At 33.6% G+C, this 27,019-nt stretch overlaps 1 protein-coding gene across 1 annotated transcript; it reads right to left on the bottom strand.

Annotated features, from left to right (window-relative positions):
- Window positions 1-3,251: 3,251 nt before the first annotated feature.
- On the bottom strand, window positions 3,252-26,679 carry LOC129226405 (forkhead box protein D3-A-like). Its single transcript, XM_054861005.1, has 2 exons — window positions 26,381-26,679; window positions 3,252-4,779 (listed from the first exon to the last, which is right to left on the bottom strand). Exons 1-2 carry the CDS (start codon window positions 26,677-26,679, stop codon window positions 3,867-3,869), a joined length of 1,212 nt encoding a protein of 403 aa, XP_054716980.1. The 3' UTR covers window positions 3,252-3,866.
- Window positions 26,680-27,019: the final 340 nt, after the last annotated feature.

Here is a 27,019-nt window from a genome sequence, read left to right as displayed (position 1 = left end):
GAGTACTACAAATTCACATCCCAATCAGCAACTATCGTTTGGTACGCTAAAGTGCGACATAAAAAAGTCCAATGCGTCTTAATGAAGTGTGGCTCATATGGGATGGGAAAGAATATTTGAGCAAAAAATAACGCGCTTAATGAAAACGCGTGCTGTGGCGCCACAGCATAATAATTGTGGACATTCAGCAAAAGATCCCCAATAAACTTAGTCACCTACTAAAATCGATTTTTCTTTTCCAATGGAGGTCAGGTTTGGATTTTGTTCAAGAACTGCAAATTTCGGACAAAACCATGTCTATCTGATTTGCGTCTCTTGCTATATCCAATATAACTTGCACTGAGAGCACTTGTTGCTTAATTAACGTTGATCATCGTATCAGTGTATTTGATTCATTACAGCAGGAGGTGAATGCTGATAGATTTCATCAAGTCATAGCCTCAATAAAACATTTTGGATAACTGTGTTTCATTCAACTTTCAGTCATCCCTTTTAGAGTCGTGCCGAGCCGAATATTGCAGATTGCTCGGATAATTTATTCAACATAATTTTCAAGGTACTACTCACATTCATAACATTAGCTTCACGCTGATAAAGATATCGGCAGGCACCTTTTACAGGTTAGAGCTTAAATAATGTCAGGCTTTTCACTTCTTTTTTCTTCGGAGAAACATAATGTGCCCTTTTAATAAGTTAAAGTTTTTGAGTGAATACCTAAAGCTTACATAAGCGTTCCAATATTGCATTTTGGCTACTCCAGTGGATTTTGCAATCAGTTATGAACTTTCTCAGTTTTTTTCTAAAGCGCAAATTTCTGGAATTCAAATTTTAGTAATCTCTTTCGAAAACGTTTGTAATTTTTTTTCATATTCCTAATACCTGAACGAATGAAAACCGAAACTTCGAATGAAAATACCAATGCATTCTCAGAAAAATGAAAATTTTATTGTGTTCTTAAATGGTAAATCCACCGTTCATCATAAGCGACACAAGTTTTTCTTGCTCTTCTTGCAAATAAACAAGGAAAAGGAGTCAAACTTCAGGTGATGTTAGTGAAAATGTTCCTTTTTATAAAGGGCAAAATTTGGAAAGGGTTTGCATGGAAAATCATTGCGGAATTGGAAATCCCGCGGGATTTTGCTCTCAATCCCGCGGGATTAATCCCGTTAAGTATCTTGCGGGATCCCGTGGGATTCGGAATTGCGATTGGAAACCCTACTGTGATAATATCATAAAGAACAAAAATAAGTGAAAAAATTAAATGGATATTGAAAAATTGAATTGGAAAGTACAGTTTTTTGAGATGTGGAAAATGTGTGTCCGTCTCCCTCAGAATAACTTTTGATGGAATAGTAAGATTCGAACAAACTTTTTTTTCCCTGAAAGATCTGGGCTATTACACCTTGTTTCTATGTTTCATTTTTTTGATTAAAACAATTTTTCGTATAATTTTAAGCATGTCAAAAAATTTGACATCAGCGCTTACGAGAAAATTTAGATCCCGAACTTCAAGTCGGATTTTGTTTCAACAAACGTCGTTTGAAAAAGCTTTGACGAAGAATATGTTCAAAAATGGACCTTCACATGAACAATTATAATTACTTAAAATTAAGATCTACAGAGTGATATAAGGCCAATGTAGATCCCGAGCTTAAATGTGAATTTTCTTGAAACCAACTTTGGTGAAAACTTTTTTTACGGAAATCATGTTCATAAAAGAACGTTCAAATAAACAATTTCAAAAAAAAAAAAAAAAACATTAACGCCTGCGGAGAAATTTAAGGCAACTGTAGATCCCAAATTTAAAGGCGAATTTGCTTCCAACAAAATTAGCTGGAAGAAACTCTTGACGAGGAACTATTTCAAAAAATGGACGTTCAAATTGAACAATTCCAATTTTTTTTTAATATTTAATCCTATGGGGCACTTTAAGGTAGATATATAATGAGTTTAAAGGCACATTTGCTTGAAAAAAGAAGTTGCTGAATTTTTTTTTTTTTTTTTTTTTGACGATCATATTCATAAAAAATCATTCAAAATGAACATAATTCTTGTTTTTAAATTGATGAAAACAATAAATGCCTTGTCTATTTTCTCACAAATTATTCGAAAAAAGGCAAGGTCATTTTGTCGTTTTTCCCCCTCCAAAATCAGAGGTATTTGTTATTATGATATTCATGTACAAGATGGGACAGCAATAATAATACGCATTCGTACGTAAAACTTCTTTCGCACGTTAAAATTCAATTCTAATTTTCCCAAAAAAATATGTAAAAATTATCAATCCTTTGAAGTACAGTTTCAAACGTGCTTACAAAGTTCAAGCAGGTGCAGACACGAGACCATATTAGCCTAGTCAGAAAATAACTGTCGAAACTGATATAAAAAAAGATGAGGCCTGTAAGATTTTGGTCCTTTTATTAGAATGAAAAAAAAAACGATTAATTTGGAGAGCTCAATTCCATTTTTACTTCTACAAAAAAGGAAATATTGTATTCGCAAAAAAACTTCACTCAAAAATCGACCTTAATTTCCATTTTATTCACCCCGAATGAATACTGAGTTTTTTTTCCACTCGACCACACGTGGATAAATGCCTAAGAACGTATAGACACGCGAAATATCCATAATGACGGTTCCCGAGTTAATTACAACGAATTTTCTCGTGACGTCTGTATGTACGTATGTATGTATGTGCGTATGTATGTCGCATAACTCAAGAACGAAATGTCCTAGAAAGTTGAAATTTGGTACACAAGACTCCTAGTGGGGTCTAGTTGTGCACCTCCCCTTTTGGTTGCATTCTGGTGTTTCTAAAGTGGTCTTTTCCCCCTTTTTTAGGGGGAAATCATTGTTAATTTCGATGTAAAATCAAATGGTGTTATAATTTGGCGGACACTTGGCAATAAATCACCAGTCTTTTGGTCGCCAAGTTTTGTCGCTAACTTGGCGACATTTTTGGCGATTTTTTTTGTAAATTTGTTTTAATTTGGAATCTGTTGGTGATATTTAGAGAGTAGACTATTAAGTCACATTAAAATTGCCAGTAATGGGGAAATGACATCAAATTGGAGTAAAAGGAAGCCATGTGATGCACACATCAGCTCTTTTACTTAGATATTTTCATAGTATTGACCTCTCACTTTTAATAGAGTAACCATGATAAAAAAAAATACTTCGTATATTCAAATAAAAACAGTAAGCAACACTAAACAGGTGAAATATTTGTATTTATTTTATCTTTTGAGAGATAGATTTAAAGTCACCCTTATTGCACATATAACTTACCAAGTGGATAAAATGCAAGATTATCACACGGACAACGTTTGATATCGCACTTGATGAATTTTTTCAAAATGTTTTTTGGCATTTCAAAACAGGATAGTTAGTCCAAGAAATATTGTAAATAAAACTATTCGAGCAATAGAAGACATCAGATATTCTAGAAAATGCAAAAACATTAGGAATGACTTTAAGTACTATAAAAGAAACATCAATTGTATTTTTAAAATCTCGACATTAATCTCTTTTATTACAGTTTCTGTCTCTAGTTAGCACCAGAGCAATGTTAGTAAGAAGGATATGGAGTTGAGACATTATGTCAATCACAATGTTTGCGATTTTCTTAATTTCCATGAAATTTTTGAGTTTAAAAATTTCGCACATTACTGACATGATTCATGTTCATGTTCATACTGGCTCCAAAACCAACTGAGATTGTAAAATGCCTCCAAAGTGAATGGGTAAAGAAAATTATTATCGATTTTCAGTCAGTTGCTACACATTCACATTTAACATGAGAGTACACGTTTCAATAATTTCACGGAACTGATGTGAATTAAATTTCTTTTATCGTATTTCTACCATCAGTCAGATGGGGACATACGGTCTGGTGATCCAGTCCATAATGACTTTCCAGCGATTGGTGGGAAATTGAACCAAGATGGCGTAAAAGAACCTTGTAGGGCACTCATGCTGTCCGCCAGTCCTGTTAAAACAGGTAGCTGTGGCCACGTGAAGCCAACAGCAGATGGATAGGATGGGATGATTTTACCACTAAAAAGATTCATGTGAGAGTACATCATGGATGGCTGTGAAGTGATTGGAGACTGCATGTGGGTGGAAAAATATTTGTCCTTGCCCAACACCATGAGTTGTTGGCACACCAAAGGCGATGAAAGACTAGAACACAATTCATTGTTGGCAAAAGTCCTGGTTTCAGAAATGTCCTGGTTTTCGGGTGAAGGATTTTTTTTTGCGTCTGACGGTGAGGAATTTCCGATTAATCGTTCGATCGTGAAATTTGCAGCTTTCGGCGTTAGCGGTGAACTCGATTTTGATCTGGAAACATCGTTTTTTGGTATTGGAGAAGTCTCTCTTTTTTCTGTTATCGAAGATTTGTCTTTTGCAGATGACTGACTCACAATAACGCCTGGTCGTATGGATGCTGTCGGTGGAATTTTTGAAGTTGCTTTTGGGTGGAAACGTTTTTCTGACTTAGAGGATGAGTTTAATATGTTGGATTTGCTGTTTAAGGATTCGACGACCGAAGTTGAAGTCGGGTTCATAGTCTTTGAACTGGATAATTTTGTCCGTCGCTTCCTACGTCTGAAGTTGCCATTTTCAAACATTTCCTCACCATTGTCTTTAAGAGTCCAATAGCTTCCTTTCCCAGGTTTCCCCTTTTCTCTAGGAACTTTCTGAAAACAATCATTCAAGCTTAGATTATGCCGAATTGAGTTTTGCCAGCCTTGCTTGTTGTCATGGTAATATGGAAACCTAAAAAAAGAAGAAAACTCTTTTTAATACACATTAAAAAATAACTATTGCTGTTAAAGAAAACATATAAGGGTCATTCTTCAAAACGTGTAACTTTTCTGTCACACGCCTTTTACAGAAAATTTTTTTAAGAAACAATTCATTTAACAATGCTTTTTAATTTCATCAAAAATATATCTATTTAAACCTGCCAACAATTTTTTTACAATAGTTTTTATTTTAGTATGTTTTTGGTTCACAACATGTGAATTCTCACCTCTGTGGCATGTCACACACCTTGTGTGACTGTTTATGTTGCTTAATAACTTGTTTAATTAAAAGTATGTACTTATTTATTTATTATTCCTTTCGCAAGTGTCATACTAATTGTTTAAGTATATTTTATTTTTTAATATTATGCTTTAGTTCGTTTTAGTAGGACAAGGAGTCATGTCACACAATAAATTCTCACCTCCGTTACCTAAACACAAAATGCCATTCCTCATTAACACGTGGCAGTAATGACATCAAATTTTATTTTTCATGATACAAGAGAGCCCCCTTGTTTATTTTCAACCATAGTTGAAGTTGTGAGTTTTTTGTCGAATAACAAGAAGATAGATTTTGCTTTAAAATCTTAGTGTGGTTACTGTAACTTCTCACCTCCGTGAACTTGAATTTCAGGGATGTAAACTAATATAAAAAAGGAAGTGAATATGCTTTTATATACTTAACATGTGCAGGATTTATTTCAATCATGAAGAGTCATGGGTCGCAAATTTATAATTCATTTTCACATGCTTGTTTGAGATTTTGAGACCATTAACTTATAATTATCCACGAAAGACATACTGTAAGAAAAAAAGAATTGCCGACGCTGCCTTCCCCCCCCCCCAAATTGCTTCAAGTCTATTAGAAACTACACAATAGGGCCGTGGTAGCCCGATCGGTAGAGTGTCGGATTCGGGGCCGGAGGGTCCTGAGTTCGAACCTCGATGGTCGAAGACCCACCGTCGTCATTAAAGGGACTGGGCGACATTAAATATGCTCGTGGACTCAATGTCCTCCAAGTGAAGCGATACCTCTGGGGGGGGGGGGGGTGCTAGCACCAGGTAGCTATTAGCTCCTGGTCTAGTTCTAAATTCTCATTAACTGTTCGATCCGGTGATGGTGCTGCCATCTATCGGTATAAAAAAATATTGGAGGTAAGGCACTTAGTATGCAGTCCTCGACATAAATACAGTTGTAGTCAGTTGTGACTCGGAATCGCACTAACTACACAATACATTTCGAAATTTTTTGTTGGAATTTAATGCAGTCGAGTATGTAATCAAAGTAATAATAATTCATTAAGTGTAACTATATTGATTATTAGTATTCGATAGCTCAAAAACCGGTGATTACAGAAATTTGCGGTAAATTTTGGACAACGGTATCTGTTGTTCATTTAAACGTTCCAGGGGTGCCGACAGGGGGAGGGGAGGATTATGGCGCCATCAAAATTTTTGGGGGGAGGATTTGTTTTTTATTTTTTTTTACTTTATTTATTTAAATTTATTATTGATTTATTATTAAGGAAAATTATTTACTATATTTTTTTATTCTGTTTATATTTTGTTTCATTTATATAATTAGTGTGTGTGTATAAGTCATTAGCGTAGCACAGAACTTTTCCAATAAAATAAGAATCACGATTAAAAACCAATAAATGAATAAATATTTTTAAGAAATAATTAAATACAAAATAATAAAAAAATGATCAAAATAATTAAAAAATAAATTAAATATAAAAATATTAAGAAAAAAAAATAAAGGGAGGTAAAAAATAGAAAAGTGAAAGGTGGTTGGGAGACATTTGTGGGGGGGGGGAATTCGCGCCATTGAACTTGGGGGGAAGGATGGGCACCCGTGAAAAATTCTTCAGAAATTCCAAAAGATGATGAAAGATTTTTAAAAAAAAAGCATATGGCATATTTTATTTAGAAATGAGTGAATTAAAAATCCACACAATCGAAATTCTGAGTATTGCAATAAGAAAATTTTGAAAGTTTTCAAAACTGATGTATGAGTTTGAGAAATGCCCAAGTACCAAAAAAAAAAAAAAAACCTATATTGATTCTGTGTATTTTTTTTTTAATGTCTTTCCCAGTGAAAAAGTGATAATTTCTTTCGTTGAAATTACAAACATGTTAGCAGATTTTTTTAACTACTAATTAGAATCACTTAATATGATACTAATTAAAAACGTGTTACGATAGTTCTTCGTTACTAGGCTTCGCAAATGCCATAGTAAAGAATGATTTTGGCGTGAAAGAGTCGGAGGCTTTTAAGTTTCGGAATGGGTCGTTTTTCCATCCGAGATGTCACCAGTGCAAAGGAATCTGAGTCGGCGTTGAATTGATTTTGCGGTAAAGCAGCAGGAGTCGGAGTCGAAGGCACTAAAATTCCAGAAGTCGGAGTCGGTCATTTTCCGTCCTACTCCGCAGCCCTGCTTTCTCGGCCTGGAGGCCGTCTAGTGCTGTTCTGCAGATAGCTGGTGACTAGCGTTTGGCAACTAGCAAAATTGGAGTCGAATGTGGTGCAAAAATTTTGGGTATCAAATGTTTCTTCAAATAAAGAAAAATTTCTACTTGTAAGCCGAAACGAACAAAATGGATGTAAAATTAATGGTAAAAACTTCTGCAAAATATATATTTGCTTTTAAAATTAAAAAAAAAGGACAAAAATATGCTGAAGAGATTACAACAATACATGCTACAAGCCTTCTTATTAGTAGTTTTTTTTTTTTTTTTTGTGAAATATCAAAGGTGTTTTTTCAGTGTGGCACGTGCGCGTGTTACTCGGCGTGCAGCCATGTGGCAAGTGAAGAAAAAACGTCATTTTTGTACCATTATTCAATTTTCTACTGAAATTAAATGATGCACTTTTAATGCAATTAAACTGTTTTTATTTAAGTGAATAGTGCCATTAAAACATTTGTAACTAAAGAAATTAATCTTGCTGGAAAAAAAAAAAATTTGTAGCTACGAAAATAATAATATTTAACACAAAAAACACAATATATTAAACACACTGCTAAAATTATTTTCTTTAGTAACCTGTAATATGAAAAATAGTTTCCATGTGTTTCAAACGTCTTATATTAAAAAGATAAACGTTCTCGATTAATTTTGGCAAATTGAAAAAAAAAAAAAAAAACACTTTTTTTTTCCTTTACTCAAAAAAAAAAAAGGAACAAGATAGGAAATTTTGTGAATTTTAGTTTTTTCACTAAAGTTTTTAGCTTTTTCGCCAAAATATTGGCCGTTTTTTACAACTGATAGATAGAAGTTTCTTTTGCCCATTTTTGGCTAAAATTGTCGCCCAAATATAGTCGCGTTTGCTTCAAAAAGGTAGCTTTAGTCGTCCTTTTAGTCACCAGTGACAGCCCTGCGTCGAGTGCGTTGAATCTAAAAGTAATATACTGGAGTTACGGCTTTATGGGCCCGACGCAATGCATTTTACGGGATACCTACGAGAAGAAGAAGAACTACGTAAAATATTTTTCATGGGCCTTTCTAAATCCCCTTCGTGCTCCCCTGTGTTTGCGCGAATTTCGCAATTGAGCTTCGAGCAATTGCGACATAGTAAACCCGACCCTGTCCTAAGTAAACAATTTCATAATTCTTGATAACAGAAAAAATGTCCAAATAAATTTAGTAGCAATCGAATCATTTAAAGCGCAAACGTATTTCAAGGTTTGCAATTAATCATAAGAGTAACTAATGATTAGAAAAAGATACCAGTAGAACCATTGGTTTGAAGCAGGGCTTAATTTTTACCAAAAGAAGCGAAGGAGCTCTATAGTCCCCACAACTCTTTTTTAAGCGTAAATAGCCCGAATTTCGTCAACAATGTTAAGATTTGCATAACATTGAAAATCGCAGGAACCCAGCTATGCAAATGAGCAAACTAAGCCAAACAAGATTGACTTTTGTTCATATATTCAATACTACATTTTGAAGTACTGCTTGGTTTTAAAAACTTCATGTTAAAAACATCGATAGATTTTAACGGCGAATTACTTAAAAGCATCAAGTCGAGCAGCTTGAAAGAATGATTTTAGTATCGTTTATTTAACAGGCCTCTTAGCTAGTGAGCGTTATTTTATTCATTAACTAGTGGTGCCCGCACGGCTTTGCCCGTAATAGAAAAATTAAAAGGTCTTTTGGTTCGTTCGTATATTTACAAAGTAATTTACAAAGTAAAATTATAAATTAATTTTTCTAGCCAATTGGCTTGTACCCATGTTTCAATTCCACGTTATGATAATTTCGTATCTCGTCAATTTGCTTGTCCCCATGTTACGGTTCCACGTTATGATAATTTCGTAATTTACTCGTCCATCTTGTGATAATTTTGTTCTTAAAATTGGAATAGAAAAAGAACCACATCGAATTTTCGAAAAATCGCTTCGAGGTGCACATCCCCATGCTACAAACTAACTTTGTGCCAAATTTCATGAAAATCGGCCGAACGGTTTAGGCGCTATGCGCGTCACAGAGATCCAGACATCCTCCGGACATCCAGACAGAGAGACTTTCAGCTTTATTATTAGTAAAGATTTTACCTGTTTACCTTGTTTTAAGTTTGAGACAGGATTGAATTTCGTTCCTACTCAAAGCTAAAATTTGAAAAGCTACTTGATTTAAAAGAAAATTACTTTTAAATTTTCGATAATTTTAAACAGAAAACTCCTTAGAAATGTCAAGTCGAGCAGCTTGAATGATTTTGATGTCATTTATATAATATAGTGATACCCGCACGGCTTTGCCCGTAATAGAAAAATCAAAAGGTCTTTTGGTTTGCCTGTACATTTACAAATAATGTATGGTGAATTTTCTCGCCAGTTGACTTGTACCCATCTTACGGTTCCACGTTATGATAATTTCGTATCTCGCCAATTGGCTTCGGCCCAAGTTACGGTTCCACATTATGATAATTTCGTAATTTACTCGTCCATCTTATGATATTTTTTTTCTTAAAATTGGAATAGAAAAAGAATCACATTGAATTTTCGAAAAATCGCTTCGAGGTGCACACCCCCATGCTACATACTAACTTTGTACCAAATTTCATGAAAATCGGCAGAACGGTTTAGGCGCTATGCGCGTCACAGACATCCTACAGACATCCTACAGATATCCTACAGACATCCAGACATCCAGACATCCTCCGGACAGAGAGACTTTCAGCTTTATTATTAGTAAAGATGTCCCTTACCTAACAGGTGTTATTTTATTTAGCTATTCATTTCGCCTGTTGAGTTGTGAAGTTTCAGACAGGATCGAATTACGTTCACATTATCAATGCTAAATTTGAAAAACTGCTTAATTTCAAAGGAAACTATTATTAAATTATCGATAATTTTTAACAGAAAAATAATTAAAGAAACATTAAGTTGAATAGCTTGAATGATTTTGATGCCATTTACTTGCCATTATATGTCTCTTCTCTAATAAGTGTTACTTTATTTATTTATTCATTTTATTTATTGAGTTGTGAAGTTTCAGATGGAATCGAATTACGCTCATATTCAATGCTAGGTAGTTTGGAAAAATACTTGATTAAATTTTTTTTTTGCTGAAATCGCCTATAATTTCAGACAGAAAATTACTTTAAAAATATCAAGTCGAACAGCTTGAAAGTTATTCTTATGGCTTGGTCCCTTCCTGTTGAGTGCTTTTTTCTTGTTTTCAGTTGTGTGGAAAATTAGGCTAAAAACCAATGACTGGAAAAGTAAAAAATATAAATATATCCTTATAGAGCCAACACTAAAAGTATTTCGAAACTTCTAACAATTGGAAATGGAGGAATAAGGTGATTCTGGGAAGTACTATACAGGTGTTTTTAACAGTAAACCAAATGTAAAATTTAGACTAAAGCAATAGTGATCGAATTCTAAAATATCTGTTGATTTCGTCTGTTGGGCCATTCCATGAAAAAACAGACATTTTGACCCGCATGTAATGGATTTATATTTACTTATAAAACGTGTAATAAATATATTTTTCAGAAGAAATCACACGTATTTGCGCAATTTCTAAGGCAAAAAATCATTGTTTATTACATTTTTCAAATATTACATTTGACGTGAAATATAGAGCTGTCACGTGTGGGACATACAAAGTGTATGATTTTTTGTGGAATTTTGTATGATTTTTCTTTTTTTAGAAACTAACAAAAAGTAAATATTTCCTCATTTCACTTTGCCCTCTATTTCACTTTGCTCCACATTCCCCTATATATGAAATATATTTTCAACAAACAATTCGAATGATATATTGCTAGAATTAAGAACTGTAAAGATGATATCCAAAAGCGTGTTCCATCCGTGATAGGTAAACTAATCAAAAAAAAAAACAGTGGAAAGAAAATTTAGAAAAAACAAAAATTTTATTAAATCACAGAAGTCAATTACATTTAAAAGGTCGATAAATTTGCAACTTTCAGCCCTTATTATATCGTATTTATAAGAAATTATATGGAGAATTTAGACCAAATTGTCTCACACGTTACGGTCGAGTTCCCGTATTATATTTTCAGTCGTATGAGTCGTATACGTTTCATCGTATTTCGAAGTGCTAACTACGATTGAATTATTATTGTGCCTTCTTGGTTGTAAGTTTTTTTTTCTTTCTCTTTTTCCTTTTCAGGATTTTAAACATTTCTCAACCATTGCAGAGTCGCAAAACTATTGCAGCACCCATTACTGTTACAAAATAAAACGATATTATTACAGTCTGATAGCTGAACGATGGAAAGTAGATTAAACCAGGGATGCAGGTTGGAGTCGGAGTCGTAGAGTCGGACTGATTTTGGGATAAAGGAGTCAGAGTTGGGAGAAAGGAGTCGGATTCTGGAGTCAAAGGTTCGGAGTCGGAGTCGATCATTTTTCCTCCGAGATCATAAATCTACCACGGCTGCGGAGTGAGAGTCAGAGTGGTGGAATCGGAGTTGAACTGGTTTTGGAGAACAGTATTTGGAGTCGGAGTCGAAGGTTCTAAAATTCCAGGAGTTTAATTCAGAGCCGGCCGGGGTCGGCCACTTTCCTTCCTACTCTGCAGTCATGGATTTAACACTTGTAAACTGACTTGCACTCCCAAGTCAACTGTTACTTAGTTTAAAAAACACAGTTCTGTCTTTCTTTGCAACAAATACGAGATGTTTTAATAGCGTTCGGTTCGTTTAACCCTTATTGGTTTTCTAGTTGAATCGATTATTTCAGAAAGGGCGTAAGTCCAATAGATTCCCGTAGGACTTAAGCCCTTTCTGAAATAATCGACTCAGTTATCTTTTTATGAAAAATATTTCCTGCCTACAGAGACATTTCATTTCGCGCATTGGGGGGCAAAATCGGAAAAACGCTTCAAAAATTCAGGAAAATGTATCTTCTGCTTTGTACTTTAGATACAAATTTAGCATCGTGGAAAATGGAAAAAAGATCAATTAGATTTTTTTTTAACATTACATTTGAATGTCTAGTTATTTTTTAAAATATAGAATATTAAAACATTCCAAATGTTAAAAAAAAAAAAAAAAAATTGTACACAGTTCTTCTTCCCGAATATCTTTCATTTCATACTCAGAAGTTCATTAAACTGCTATTATGGTCTTCACTGTTTTCTTGTATTTCACTTCTTTAAAATGAACTTCATTCCTCTAAAAATATTAAGAAGTACTTTTACGTCTTGAAAAAACGTAGATATATATTAGCCTATTATTTTTAAGATTTTCTCAACAGCAGTAAATGCCTCCTAAGTAAAAGCTACCGCTAAGTTCAGTTTTCCTACAGTTAGTGACATGCGATGCTCTGAATTTCCTGGTTAAAATCACTCGTGGAAGTTATACATTATTATATCTCATGGGCGTCTGACTCATTTCTAAATAGATTTGGAAACTTAGCAAACTGTGTTCTAAAACTCATCGTTCTCCAGAGGTGCCCCCCCCCCCAAAAAAAAGCAAGGGCGCATTCCCTAAATATCGCGAACCCCCCCCCCCCCAAAGCATGATCCCCCATAAGTAAAAATTACCCCTCAAAACAACCAACCTACAAATTTCAATGGCGCAATTTGCGCCATAACCCCCCCCCCCCCATCCAGGTAGGCACCCACGCATTCTCGGATCAGTTTTCAGATTTCATTCGGTTTTCTCTAGGAACAATTCTTTGAAAACTAAAGACGCATTTTTAATTTCAAATAACTTCTTTTGCAATGCAAATGAAGTTGTGTTCTGGATGAAATTCATTCGAGTCTTTGAAGAAAATTCTTTGCAGTGCAAATGCTAAAGATATCTGGATGAAAATCAGCTGAGTAAAATTCTTTTAAATGCATTTTTGTACTACGCGAGGTTTCAAAGGAGTAAAAACTAACTTTTGTAAGATAATTTTCGGAAGCATAGCACCTAGTGATGTACTTTAAGTAGTGGTTTAATTCGCTCTTGGGAACTGCACATTACTTTATCTTACGCGTCTTACTCATTTCCAACTGCATTTCAAAATTTAGACAAACTGAGGCACAAAACCCATCATTTGTTTAACAGTTTGAATTGCATTCGATTTTAAAAAGGAGGTGAGAAGAAGTAACAGAAAGTGTGACATAGCGTTTTTTTTTATACGGAAATGTTAATGAGCGAAACATATGAAAAAAGAGAAGGGAATGTACTACAAAAAAGGTTTAAAAAAATGTCACATCACTTATGAACAGTCCGTATGGTTAGATTACGTGAGGTTTCTAACAAGCACGAACTAACTTCCGCAAGATAGCTTCTGACGGTGTTCTGAAAGTATTGGTTTAAATCACTCTTGGAAACCACACATTATTTTATCTCACGTGTCTTACTCATTCCCAGCTGCATTTCAAAACTTAGACAAACTGTGGCACAAATCTCATCATTCATGGAACAGTTTGCAAATTGCACACGCTTTCTTAGAAAATGTCCTATATGTGGATTACGTGAAGTTTCTACCGTAAACAGCAATGTCACTGATTTATATTCAAAGTTTACCTAACGAAACTTGATTCTGTGATAAGATGGAATGCGTAAACTTTATTGTCACTTAGTGGCAACTTCCTCCCCAACAGTGTAAACTATGGCGAAAGCTTCTTACGCACGTTACAGATTACAAATATTTGGATAGTGCAATGTTTTCCCCTTAAACTAATTCTTCCATTGGATGTTTATTTGCAAATAAGTTATCAGAAGTCCAACAACAATGACAACAGATGTTTGGGTTTCCTATTTGCCATGGAAACAATGCAAAGAACATTCTCCAATTTCGTCGGATACCTACGTTTTATTCTTTCAAGCAAATCTGACAGTCATGATTCAAACCAGAAAAAAATAACTATTTTGAAGATAAGCAAATAAAACCTAATTTATAAAGCTAGCTTTTTAAAGAGATATATTCAAAAATAATTTGGTGCTTGATAAAACGTATCGAATTTGCGTACAAATATATTGATTTTGTTCTTATAGCGTACTAAGGAAAATCTAAGCTGTATGCACAATTTGATAATTTCTCAAAAGCTTGTTGCTGTTGCTTTCACAATCAGTTATGCTAATTCATATAATGAATGTTGTTGCTTTATAGTTATGATTCAATTTTTGAACCCAAAGCTTTAAACAAAACCATTATTAAATTTTTATTTATACTGTTGAATTTATTCTTTAGTTTCTTTATTCCTCGAGTTGATTTTTTTGTTTAATGTTTAATTATTGCAAGTGGTAAGGTCTTTTATCTAGTTTAACTATAATATGTGCATATTACAGCTCGCTACAGTGCATAGCTAAAACTTGACGAACCTCGTAAGGAAGGGTTGCTATTTTGTCCACTTTTTTGTAAAAAGTCCGGGACGCCGGAAGAAACTGTACAAAATGGACAAAACTGGACGAAATGGAAAAAATGAAAAATAAACTGATTATACATACATAAATTTATTGTTATGGTGTAATAATATTAGTAATATATTATTCTAATACATTTTCTATTATGAATTTATTATTTTATTAAAATGGAATCATTAGCTTTAGAATTTCATAAAACTAAAAAAAAAATAATTACACATTGGTGCAGATAATTTTAGATCATAATTTACTTAAAATTAATAAAATTAAACAATGTGAATATACTATTAGGCATGATTCGACTATTATATACAACAGTAGAAAATAAACTCAATGGGAAAGTCAAATTAAATGCTTGGAGACATACATACAAACTGTTATATTATTCGAGTTTTTATTGATGTCACCCCATAGTAAAATATTTATGTACTCGCATATTTTATGGATATGTTAATGTCATACAAATTAAGAAGAAGTACTACTTTAGTAGGTTTGTGGGTACTCGGAACAGTGTACCGGAATAGGCTGTAATAGGCAAGAGGGTAGATAGCTTTAAAAGGGCCATTAATCTTCATTGGGGAAGGGGACTAATAAATTGACTAGGCCTAGTCAGAGCCAGTTGCTGATCATCACACTTGTATTTGTATTGCAAGAACAGATTTTACTTCATACCAACATTTCTTTTATTAATATCAAGTAGTTTTTCTTTTTTCTTTTTTTTTTAAATATGATTTTTAATGTTTTGAAACTCCAACCTTCAAAAACTCTTTATTTCTGCTTTTTAATTTTATAAATGCACTTATTATAGGCAATAAACCTCCACATCATAGATAAACATCATAAAATTTACAGCTGATGTGGTGCTTGTTTTATAAATGCTAATACATGCATTATAATTTATTTGAACACTCTTACTCTTAATTTATTAACACACTTACATAAACTTCAACTGATCTTACTTTTTTTTATTTTCACTTTAAAATACTTTACCATCAATTGTTTATATACAGATTTATGTATGCTATTTTTATATTAAAATATTACTTGAATAGGAAAAAAACTATACTATTAATTATTATTTTCAAACTTCAAATTTTTAACTCAAAACTTTCAGTTTACTGATGAAGTGGACGAAATGAACAAAATGACATTTTGTCCGGGACGGTTTTTCCCAGGTATTCTCCGGGGTGGACAAAATAGGACAACCCTGTCTTAAGGGTTGTCCATAAATAATGCCACACTTTTTTTTAAACATTTTTGCCCCCCTCCCCTCTTTTTCACGAATTGTCACACTTTACCTGCCTCCCGGCCCCTCTTGTTACACGCCACGCTATTTTTCATGCACACATTCTTACAAAGAATGCGTGATGTCACACTTAGTTACCCCCACCTTCCCCCTTGGTACCTAACCTCCCTCCCCCCGCAAGGTGTTACACCATCTGTGAGCAGCCCATAAGGGAGCTCCCAGATTGCTTTGTGACAAGGGCTTTAAGATCTGCAAGTAGATCCCTGACTAAAAAACCCATGTCGTTTAGTCTCTTCAATCCTTATGTGCATTAAAGTAGCGTTTCTTAATTAGTTTGAGGAGTGGAACCCTTTTGTGTGTCAACTTTATTCGTGGAACCTCCGTATTTTTCTCAATACTATAGTTTTAATGCAACATTCTAGGAATGGTATATTTGCAATAAAAGTTCTTATTTATTTTTTTAAACAATATTTATTGACTTAAATAACGTTATTTCAAACTTAACACAAAGTTTCTTTAAACATCTGTAAGCCAACTCGTTTCAAACGAAATTTTAAAGTTTTAATTTTAATGATACGAGTGGTACTTATATATATATATTTGTATTATGCCAGCAACATCCTTAATACCAGGCTATATATATATATATATATATATATATATATATATATATATATATATATATATATATATATATATATATATATATATATATATATATATATATATATGTGTGTGTGTGTGTGTGTGTGTGTGTCTACTGATACGTTGAGAACATGTACGTACACGTATGTTGCAAGTGATAAAAGTGCCAACATGCAATATCGTGACAAATGAGAAATTTCATCTTTTAAATTGCACCATAATTTCAATGATTGGCATAAATCTAAATTTCTGGAGCTAGGAAAAATCAAATGGTATTTCAATAAGTCAGATTCTAGAAGTGACATAATTGTAGGCCATACATTGGCAATATATGTTCTTTTAATACACTAAATTGATGTTTTCTCAGCTGTTCATTCGAAAAATAATTTTTGAACACTTCACCCAAACCTTATTTTTAAGTGGCTAATTTTAGCAAATTGAAAAAAGACAGCAAGTTTCGTGGAATCCTTGAGTGATCTCCATGGAACCCTGGTGTACCGCGGAACAAAATTTAAGAAACGCTGCATTAAAGGATAGTTCATCATCAAAAACTTCACAGAAACAAATAGCTGTCCCACTGCATTACTTAGTAATAACATGAAGCTCCGTATATTTCCTTTCTCTCTTCCTTACATTTAACTATTATGTAAATTTTACAAAATGTATCTTTCCATTAATACTTTCCCCAACAATGCAGTCGAACTCGCTTTATAACGAGTCCTTATTTAACGAGAACTCGGGTTTAGCGAGAAAATCAGAAATACTTGGTTGGTATAATGTGAAGTCTTTGGGAGCATAACTCGCTTTTAACGAACAAATGCCGCTTAAAGCGAGCAATACTTTTGGGATTCGTACACTTTCTATATTGACTTCCAGCTCAGCTTATCCTTTTCCGGTAAATTTTCTTTAACATTCTAAAGACAATTAAAGTTGGTGATAAATTATAAATCCTGAGAACCTGCGACAATAGCATTTTTTAATTTCTAGAGTAAAGAAACATTTAAAAACTTATAGGTATGTTCCTCAAAGACAATTACATCAGAAAGAGATATTCAGACAGCTGAAAGCAAAGTTACGAACTTATTTGGTACTGTACAGAATTAAAAAGAAACGAACTGATGTGTGCATCACATGACTTCCTTTTACTCCAATTTAATGTCATTTTCTCATTATTGGCAGTTTTAATGTGATTCAATAGTTTACTCTCTAAATATCACCAACAGTGGCCAAATTATAACAAGATTTAAAATTTTTTTTTTTTTTAAATCCTCATATTTGTCTCCAAGTTGGCGAAAAAACTTGGCGACCAAAAGACTGGCGATAGATCGCCAAGTGTACGCTAAATTATAACACCACTTGAGTTAGCAGCGAAATTAACAATAATTTCCCCCCAAAAAGGGCAAAAGACCCCCTTTGGAGCATCCGAATGCAACCAAAAAGAGAGGTGCACAACTAGACCCCACTAGGAGTCTAAGTACCAAATTTCAACTTTCTATGACATTCCGTTCTTGAGTTATGCGACATACATACACACATACGCACATACAGACGTCACGAGAAAACTCGTTGTAATTAATTCGGGGATTGTCAAAATGGATATTTCGGGTGTCTGTACGTTCCTAGGCATATATCCACGTGTGGTCGGGTTGAAAAATAAACTCAACATTCATTCGGGGGTGAGCAAAATGGAAATTTAGGCCGATTTTTGAGTGAAAATTTACAAAACTTCCTTTTTTGTAAAGGGAAGTAAAAACAATGAATTTTTATGATTTTTTTCACAAACTCGCTTTCATCGAGCACTCGGTTTTAACGAGCAAATATCGCGGTCCCTTTGTACTCGTTATAAGCAAGTTTGACCGTACCTGTTTTGACATTAGACATCGCACACTCTCAGTATCAGAACAAAATAAAAGATAAAACTATTACCTGCTATGCAAACGATATTTAATTCAATCTCCATCTCTCTCAATTCCAGCCATTTCTAACAACTGTGAAATTTTAAACTAAAGCACAGGTTTTTCATGCGCAAGAAAATGCCGAATTAAGGATCAATAAAAAGTCTTCACATTAATGGCCTTTACAATTAAATAGGTTAAGAAATGAGTAAACGAAGTAAAGGGTTTTAGTACAATACTATAAATAGGTTCATAATTTAAAGCAGAATGTTTTATAAGGTTCTTTGTTTTATTCCATCAAATTGAATAAACGTTAGATTTTTAATCATTGTTCTAAAATGCATTTAAGGTTTCAAAGGAAAAGTTAAAAAAATTTCGTCACTTGCTTAAAAAGGATGACAAAGAAAAATAAATAAATAGGCATAAATAAAAATATAATTGAAGTCTCTAATTTTCTCAATACTTCGGGTACTTTTTTTTTTCTTTCCTTCTTTCTTCAATTCAAAAATTTATATTTCTTCAGTCGACACTAAGGTTTAAAATGTGAATTTTGCAAAACAAAAGCCCCCCCCTCTTTTTTTAACGAAAAAAAAATGTACATGTTTCTACATCACAATCTCATACCGATAAAGTTTCTTCTAAGCAAAACAGATGAGGATTAATACAGGATTTAAAACTACGTAGTATACACGTTAAGTTTTTTAAATTGTTTAAAGTTAATTGAAAATAATTTAGAGAGAAAAATAAAATTTAGGAATAGGTAAATATTTTTCAAAAAAAAAAATCGATTTTTTTTTTTCAAAAATTGTTTTTCCTACTCTTAGTATCACTTTCATATTTTTCTTACATTTTTTTTAGAATTCATTTATTTATTTTTTGAAATTTTTGCTTTACTTTGAAATTACATTAAGTAACCTTCATTTTTTTTTGGAAAAAAGGAAAGTGGGCGTTGGCCAAAAATGAACTGGATCCTAAGAGGTTTTTACACTCATTGAAGACTTTCAAAACACTGTTGCGTTTGATTTTCTACATTGATCGAATGATTCTATATTTAAACTATCCATATTCAAGCAGTACTTCTGAAGTAGTTATCTCAAAACGTGTGCAGGAGAAGAAAATACTTGAAGAGATACTAAAAAGGAATTCAATTGAAAATGACGGTTTTTCGCAAACTGTGGTAGAAAATTTTACATTCGCGCAGACCAATATTTAGTTCATTCTAAAAGTGCGTGCGTGTGTGTGTGTTTTCAGTAGAAGTAAACGATACATTAGGCCTGCATTGGAAACTCTTAATTTGTTGGAAAATTCCTTTAGAAAGTCAATGTATTATCTGATGTGATATAGTTATTCATAAGATGACCATGCATCCCGTTTTGAATGAGTTCCTTTTTACTTCCTTTCAAAAAAAAGGAAGTATTGTATTCGCGAAAAAAATTTCACTCAAAATTCGGCCTTAATTTCCATTTTGCTCACCCCCGAATTAATGTCGAGATTTTTTTTTTTTTTCAACCCGACCACACGCGGATAAGTGCCTAAGAACGTATAAACACCCGAAATATCCATTTTGACATTCCCCGAGTTAATTACAACGACTTTTCTCGTGACGTCCGTATGTACGTATGTATGTATGTGCGTATGTGCGGATGTGCGTATGTGCGGATGCGCGGATGTGCGTATGTATGTCGCATAACTCAAGAACGGTATGTCCTAGAAAGTTGAAATTTGCTACGTAGACTCCTAGTGGGGTCTAGTTGTGCACCTCCCTTTTTGGTTGGATTCGGGTGTTTCTAAAGGGGTCTTTTGCCCCTTTTTGTGGGGAAATCATTGTTTATTTCGATGTATACTCAAGTGGTGTTATAATTTGGCGGCCACTTGGCGATATATCGCCAGTTTTTTTGTCGCCAACTAGGCGACAAATTTGGCGATTTTTTTTAAAAATCTGGTTTTATTTGGCCACTGGTGGTGATATTTAGAGAGTAAACTATTGAATCACATTAAAATTGCCAATAATGTGAAAATGACATTAAAATTGGAGTAAAAGGAAGTTATGTGATGCGCACATCAGCTCGTTTTAGTAGAATGTCCTGTTATCCCTGTACATACGAGAAGTTGCGGAAAGCTGAAACGTCCCGTTTTCTGAAGTGACAGAATGGAACACTGGGAATGTATTAACCAGGGCTGCGGAGATGGAGTCGGACTGGTTTGGAGATAAAAAAGTCGGAGTCGGGAGTCAAAGTTTTAAAAATTTCAAGAGTCATTTTCCCTCCGAGTCCTTAACTCTGCCAGGGCTGTGAAGTAAGAGTCAGAGGTAGACTGATTTTGGGGTAAAAAAGTCGGATTCGGGAGTCAAAAGTTTTAAAATTTCAAGAGTCATTCTCCCTTTGTGTCCTTAACTCTGCCAGGGCTCTGAAGTAAAAGTCAGAGTCAAACTGATTTTGGGGTAAAAAAAGTCAAGAGTCATTCTCCCTTCGTGTCCTTAACTCTGTCAGGTTTGTGAAGTAAGAGTCAGAGACGGACTGATTTTGGGGTAAAAAAGTCGGATTCGGGAGTCGAAAGTTTTAAAATTTCAAGAGTTATTCTCCCTCCGAGTTCTTAACTTCGCCAAGGCTGTGAAGTAAGAGTCAAGAGTCAAACTGATTTTGGGGTAAAAAAGTCGGAGAGTTGAAAGTTTTAAAATTTCAAGAGTCATTCTCCATCCGAGTTCTTAACTCCGCCAGGGCTGTGAAGTAAGAGTCAAGAGTCGGACTGATTTTGAGGTAAAATAGTCGGAGTCGGGATTCGAAAGTATTTCAGGAGTCGGAGTCGATGTCAGTCACTTTCTCTCCGGCTCCTTGAGTCTGTGTGACTGTGAAGTGAAGGTTGGAGTTGTACTGGTTTTGGGTAAAAAAGTCGGAGTCAAGATTCAAAAGTTATTTCAAGATTTTGGAGTCGATGTCGATCACTTTCTCTCCAGATCCTTGATTCTGCATGACTGTGAAGTCGGAGTCGGAATGATTTTGGGGTAAAGGATAAGGAGTCAAAGATTCTAAAATTTTAGGAGTCGGAATCGGTCATTTTCCCACCGTCTTCGCAGCTCTGGTTTCAACTGACGGGACGATGTTCAGTGGAATTATTTAAGTATTTCCCATCCATAACTACGAATTATGAAAACTTTTGCACAGTTATTGATATATTTTTTGTTTCCCTGTCCCTAAAGCACCGGTAAAACTGATATTTTCACTTACAGTAATTTGTAGACTAGCAAAAAAGCACAATTGTAAATCGCAGTTCTCAAAGCATGGTTGATGGTAAAAGTAAATTGCATGAAATCCTTCCAAGAATTTTACTCTTTTTAAAATCAGTTCCAAATGTGCTCAAGCAAATGCGTGCATTAAAAATATAATGCTGCATCAATTCTTCTTTTTTAAGTTTTTGCGTCTGTTCTTTTTTGTAATTAGCACAAACTTAAGGATACAAATTTGTTTTTAAGTAAATACATGCAATTGGCTAAATTTTCCAGTTTTGAAGGAAAACAATAAATAGACGCCTTAGTTGTACACAACTCTAGCACATATACTTCAGTTATGCTCCTAAGAAGTACATCTCAAATTTATACAAGTTTGAATATTCTCTTGTTCGGCCCGCAAATTTGTCAATAGATAACGATTGATGATTAAGTTAATGAGAAAATCCTATTGAATTTTGACACTTTTGAAATTTCAGCTAGTACTAAATTAGGAAATTAGGCTAGTACGGTGTGGGGGAACTTCTGTTTTCAGTGATGCTGAAGGGAAATCCATTCACAAAACCAGTAATTGGTAACGAATAACGAAGGCATTACTGAAGCCCCGGATTCCCTTCCGAAAATTTTCGTGTACGGGCGAGGAACTCGCGTTAGCTCTAAAATTCGATACTTTAATAAAAAAAATAAAAAAACTCGCGTTATAGCGATTCCACTGATAGAGTCCACTGTATTACTGTAGCTATATCTCGCGCTGAATCGGAACAGCAAATTGGGAAATATTTTAACATAAGTTTATTTAGCGATAAGACGCTTGCCTTCAATATTCGAGTGTATTTCATGTATTTATGCCTTAGTCCTGGCTATAGGGCGGTAATTTACTGAATATACCTGCCTTGCCTTCAATACGCGAGTTGAACAGAACCATTGCTTTGATCACTCGTCTGGTCAATGCTAATTCTGTATTAGCTACCAGTTTGTTTGGCACTCTTGGCTCTTCCTTAAGAGGTTTTCCACCTCCGCTCAGTCACTACTATGCCGGGCTGATGAGTGCTAATAAGCACGAAACTGCAGTCCTTGGCTGGAATTAACTGAGCTGGCGATGTATTTCATGCGACAGTTTGTTTCAATGGAGGAGTAGGAGGTAATAAGAAGTATGACATCGCGCATTTTTTTCTTAGAATATGTTTATGAAAGACAGCGTGACATGTGACAAGTGGAAAAGGGTAAGATAAGTGTGACACTTTGTGACGAAAGGGGGGGGGTAAAAATATTGAGAAAAAAAATGTGACATCATTTATGGACAGCTCTATAGCAAATATTTAGCAAAATGTTTCACGTTGTCCAAAATTAAACAGCGGCTTAAAACAGCATTTTTGGTAATTACACTGGCGATATTTTTTTAAGAGGTGATGAGTCTTAGTTTTTCTCTTTAAACAAAGATAAAACGTTAATGTTGATGAATAAAATTATATCACTTTTAAATGTACTATTACAAGTATTGAATTATGTTATGATCAAAGTAAATTTGATCGTTTTGATTAAGCTATCTTAAATCTCTCATTACAGTATATATAAAAATTTACAAAAACAAATGTCTGTCAAAAGATAATAATACTAATAAGAAGAATTATACTCATCATTAATAAAAACATGTATAAATACAGGGGTGCCCCCCTAAGATCAAGGGCACACCCAAATAAATATCACGAAGACCCCCCTTAAAAAGTTCAATGGCGCAGTCTGCGCCATGACTCCCCCTAGGTGGGCACCCCTGATAAATAGTTGCAAGTCGAGTTTTGTATATTATACTAGAATACTTAATTTCTTGATTATTTTACATTAGATTGATTCTTCAGGGAAAAATTCACAACGAAACACTTTTAACGCGTGCATAAAAACGCTGTGGTGTGACAAAAGAAATTTTTTTATACAAAAGAATGGAGAAATCAGCTAAAAGTTGAAAACAAACAAAAACAAAACGGAAAATATGAAGCATAAAGTTATATAGGAAAATTTAAACAGGCTTTTTTGTCAAATTTTACAAATGGAGTCTTGTGAATAAGAAGTGAGGAGAAAATAAACTTACTTTCTCACTAAAAACATCGTTATCTATCAAAGAGAGAGAGAGAGAGAGAGAGAGAGAGAGAAAAAAGAAAGAGACGAAAAAAGAGTAATAATTTCATATAAGGTAATTTTTTGCGTAAAAAATAATTTAAATCAAATTACATTCTGTCTAGAGCTTGATTTTTACACAAAAGTAAACATTAAATAATAATAGCTAAATACAGAAGAAAAATTATTTTTTAGTAAAACATTGAAGGAGAGAGGGACACCCAACACCCCAAGAAGTACTTGGATTATAAATGAATAAATACCTTTGTACTGAAAAGTAAAGGGTGATAAGTGTTTAAAATACAATTTTAAAGAAAACCGTAGACACATGTTTCGAACTTACAAGTAACCTTTTTTCTCAATGCAAAAGTATTGAGCTTAATGATGAAAAGGTATCCGACATAAGCTATTTAATGCTGTAATATTATCTTTAACTACTTTGATTGTTTCTTATTACAGATTAGTGTTTCATGCTGAGAAACAGAAATATTTCAACGTTTTGATAAAAACAAATATGCCCCATTTATAGCACCCCAAAAATGCCTCAAAAATTATTAAAAAGTTAAATTTACCTGAGAAAATAAGCATTAATTAATTAAGCTTTGTAAATGTATTTATCAAATTTGTAAAATTACGAACGGTTTTTGTAAAAAAATTATCTTCACAAGAAAAAACATTAAGAAGTTGTGTAACAAAAAATTATTTAGTTTCTCAGAGATATAAAAATATGTAAAATATTTTTTTTTCGAACATATATGTGTATTTAACTTAGTTCATTAATTTTACTGGAGATAAAACATTGAAGAAATATTTTTTCAATTTTTCTTTTTTTCTTCTTTGATATTTTAGAGAGTTAAACGCAAATTATTATTTTTAAAAATTGACATGCAATTTAACTTTTAAAGTGGAAATTTCTTAGGACACTTTAAAAGAAAACAGCAATTTTCGATCTCAGTTATTTATTTATTTATTTATTTATTTATTTTTTAGGATTTACAACAAGTTCTTATTCAAACGAATAGTCGTAGTTTATCAAATTCGATAGTATATAACGCCTTGGTATTAGCGTTTAACTTTTTATTATCAGGTTGTGCAGATTTTCTTTCAATTTTCATTCTCTCTCTCTCTTATTTCTTTTATTTTTACTTTAATCAATTACTCATTAAATAATTTTTAACAAAATATTTATTTTTTTTATTTATTTGTGGATCTTTACACAAAATTGCATATATTTTTTTAAAAAAAATTTATAGTTGTATTGTTCATAATTTTGCAGAAATGCAACGTTTATATAAAGTTGAGGTTTTAATATAAAATTATAAAGCAATTAGTTTTGATATAAAACTGTACGAAATAACATTTTTAACGGGACACTGTGATTTGTGCTTCCTTTTCCTTACCTTTCGTTTAAATATTTTTCTTTTTCAATACAACCATTCCTGACTTCAATCAAATGAAAATTATTTTAAAAACATCGCTTATGAAATCGCACTCTGTATTCTAAGACTTGTCAGGATACAAAACAATAATGATTAAACAACGCTATAGCGCGTAGATTTGAAAAAAAAAAAAGGTAGACATGTGTTTCGGGGCTACAAAGAATCCCATTTACAATGCAAAATTTGTGAGTTTATACATGAAAAGATCCAATAAAAGCGACAGGATAACTGAATCGTTTATTTCAAAAACCTGTGAAACGACGAAATTTTATAATTTTAGGAAAACATTTGTATCATCATATTAAGTTATTTAATAGGATATAAACGTTATTTACTGAAAGAAATGTTCCTAAAAGTGTAACCTTTATTTTTAAAATAATGTAATACTTTTAAAAAAAATTTATCATGCCGATAATATAATTTTTCGAACTTTTTTTTAGCTTGGTGCTTGACAGGTTTCTGAAATTAACGGTTCAATTCTTTTACATAGGTTATAAATTTGAATCTATTAACTATTCATTCTTCTCAAGCGCAGGGCTTAATTTGCCTGAAAGCTCGTAGGGCTAATTTTCAATTTTATGTTAATTTTCACACATTGGGCAGGATTAAGACTATTGAAGCAGAAAAACAAGTTTTAAAGTCTATACTGCCATGGGCAGGTAAATGGCAGTATCTGCAGAAATTAGTTTTCGAGATATCGACGAAACGTCTTTTGGATTAAATTCCTGTGACGTTGACCACCTGTCTAAGTTGATCGCTTTTTCAGGCACGGAATTAGCCCTTATCATATAAATCAATCTTTGTAAGTTGACCACATGTTTAAATTGACCACTAAAATAGTGCTCCGCAAGTGGTCAACTTGCACAGGTTTCATTGTATTAACAATAGGGAAATGTTGGAATTCGACGTTTTTTTTTTCGCTCTTTTTTATCTTCGGAAACCAAATAAGCAAGAGGTAAAACAATAAAGCTAAAGCACAATATGTGACAAAAAAGCAAAAAAAAAAAAAAAAAATTGCTTTTACTGCACTTTACCTACTCACAGTGTTCCTGCACTTATTTCGTTAGAAATTTAGCCCTGCACTAGCATTATATTCATACTCATCACAACAACTCTCTATTTAAACAATTTAAACTCGCTAAAAATAGAAAATTTAGTGAGCAAAATTCTCACTCACCTGTCCATAATGAACTTATAAATTCCATCCAGAGTAATTTTATTGTCCGGAGCGTTTCTAATGGCCATGGCGATGAGGGCGATGTACGAATAAGGTGGCTTTTGCAGAGGGGGGTCATTCCGGAGCCCTTCGCTACCCGGGTTCGGCTGGGAAGGTGCAAGGACCCGATTCAGATCGTACCCGGGTATGTGCCGAAACCCAGGCATCACCGGCTCCGACCCTCGGTGGGGATACAGCATGGTTGGCGAGTAGACGAAACTTCTTGGATCTGCGAAGACAGGGAAGTAGCGGCTGGCCATCACGATGCTTGTGTCTGTTGATGACAGGGCCTGTCACTAAGCAGGCATCTGGTGAAAGTCACACACGTGTTTGCAAGGGTTGATTTGGATGCGATGTAATGGATTTAGCAGGTCAGGATGATTAAAGTCCTGTATGAATTTGTGGTATGATCAAGTCCATGAAACAAACTGTTCATCAGTTATTGCAGCATAAGCAATCTTTAAACAACAGTAATATATATATTGCCATCTTCAGGATCTCCTTATGGACTTTATAAGTCTATAAAGCTAACTATTCATTAGTTCTGAAACCAAAAGTATTCTCTGAGCAACACTAATATAGATTTTGACATCTTCAGGA

This window comes from Uloborus diversus, chromosome 7 (assembly GCF_026930045.1).
Source record: "Uloborus diversus isolate 005 chromosome 7, Udiv.v.3.1, whole genome shotgun sequence".
In the NCBI taxonomy this organism is placed as follows: Eukaryota; Metazoa; Arthropoda; class Arachnida; order Araneae; family Uloboridae; genus Uloborus; species Uloborus diversus.
The sequence above is the reverse complement of the archived record's forward strand: the minus strand, read 5'-3'. Positions and strand labels throughout refer to the sequence as shown.

Excerpts from the sequence above, each read along its gene's own strand:
- LOC129226405 (XM_054861005.1), bottom strand. The coding sequence starts at position 26,679 with ATGGCCAGCCGCTACTTCCCTGTCTTCGCAGATCCAAGAAGTTTCGTC. Across the intron at positions 4,780-26,380 it reads TATAAGTTCATTATGGACAG|GTTTCCATATTACCATGACA; the intron begins GTGAGTGAGAAT and ends TTCTTTTTTTAG.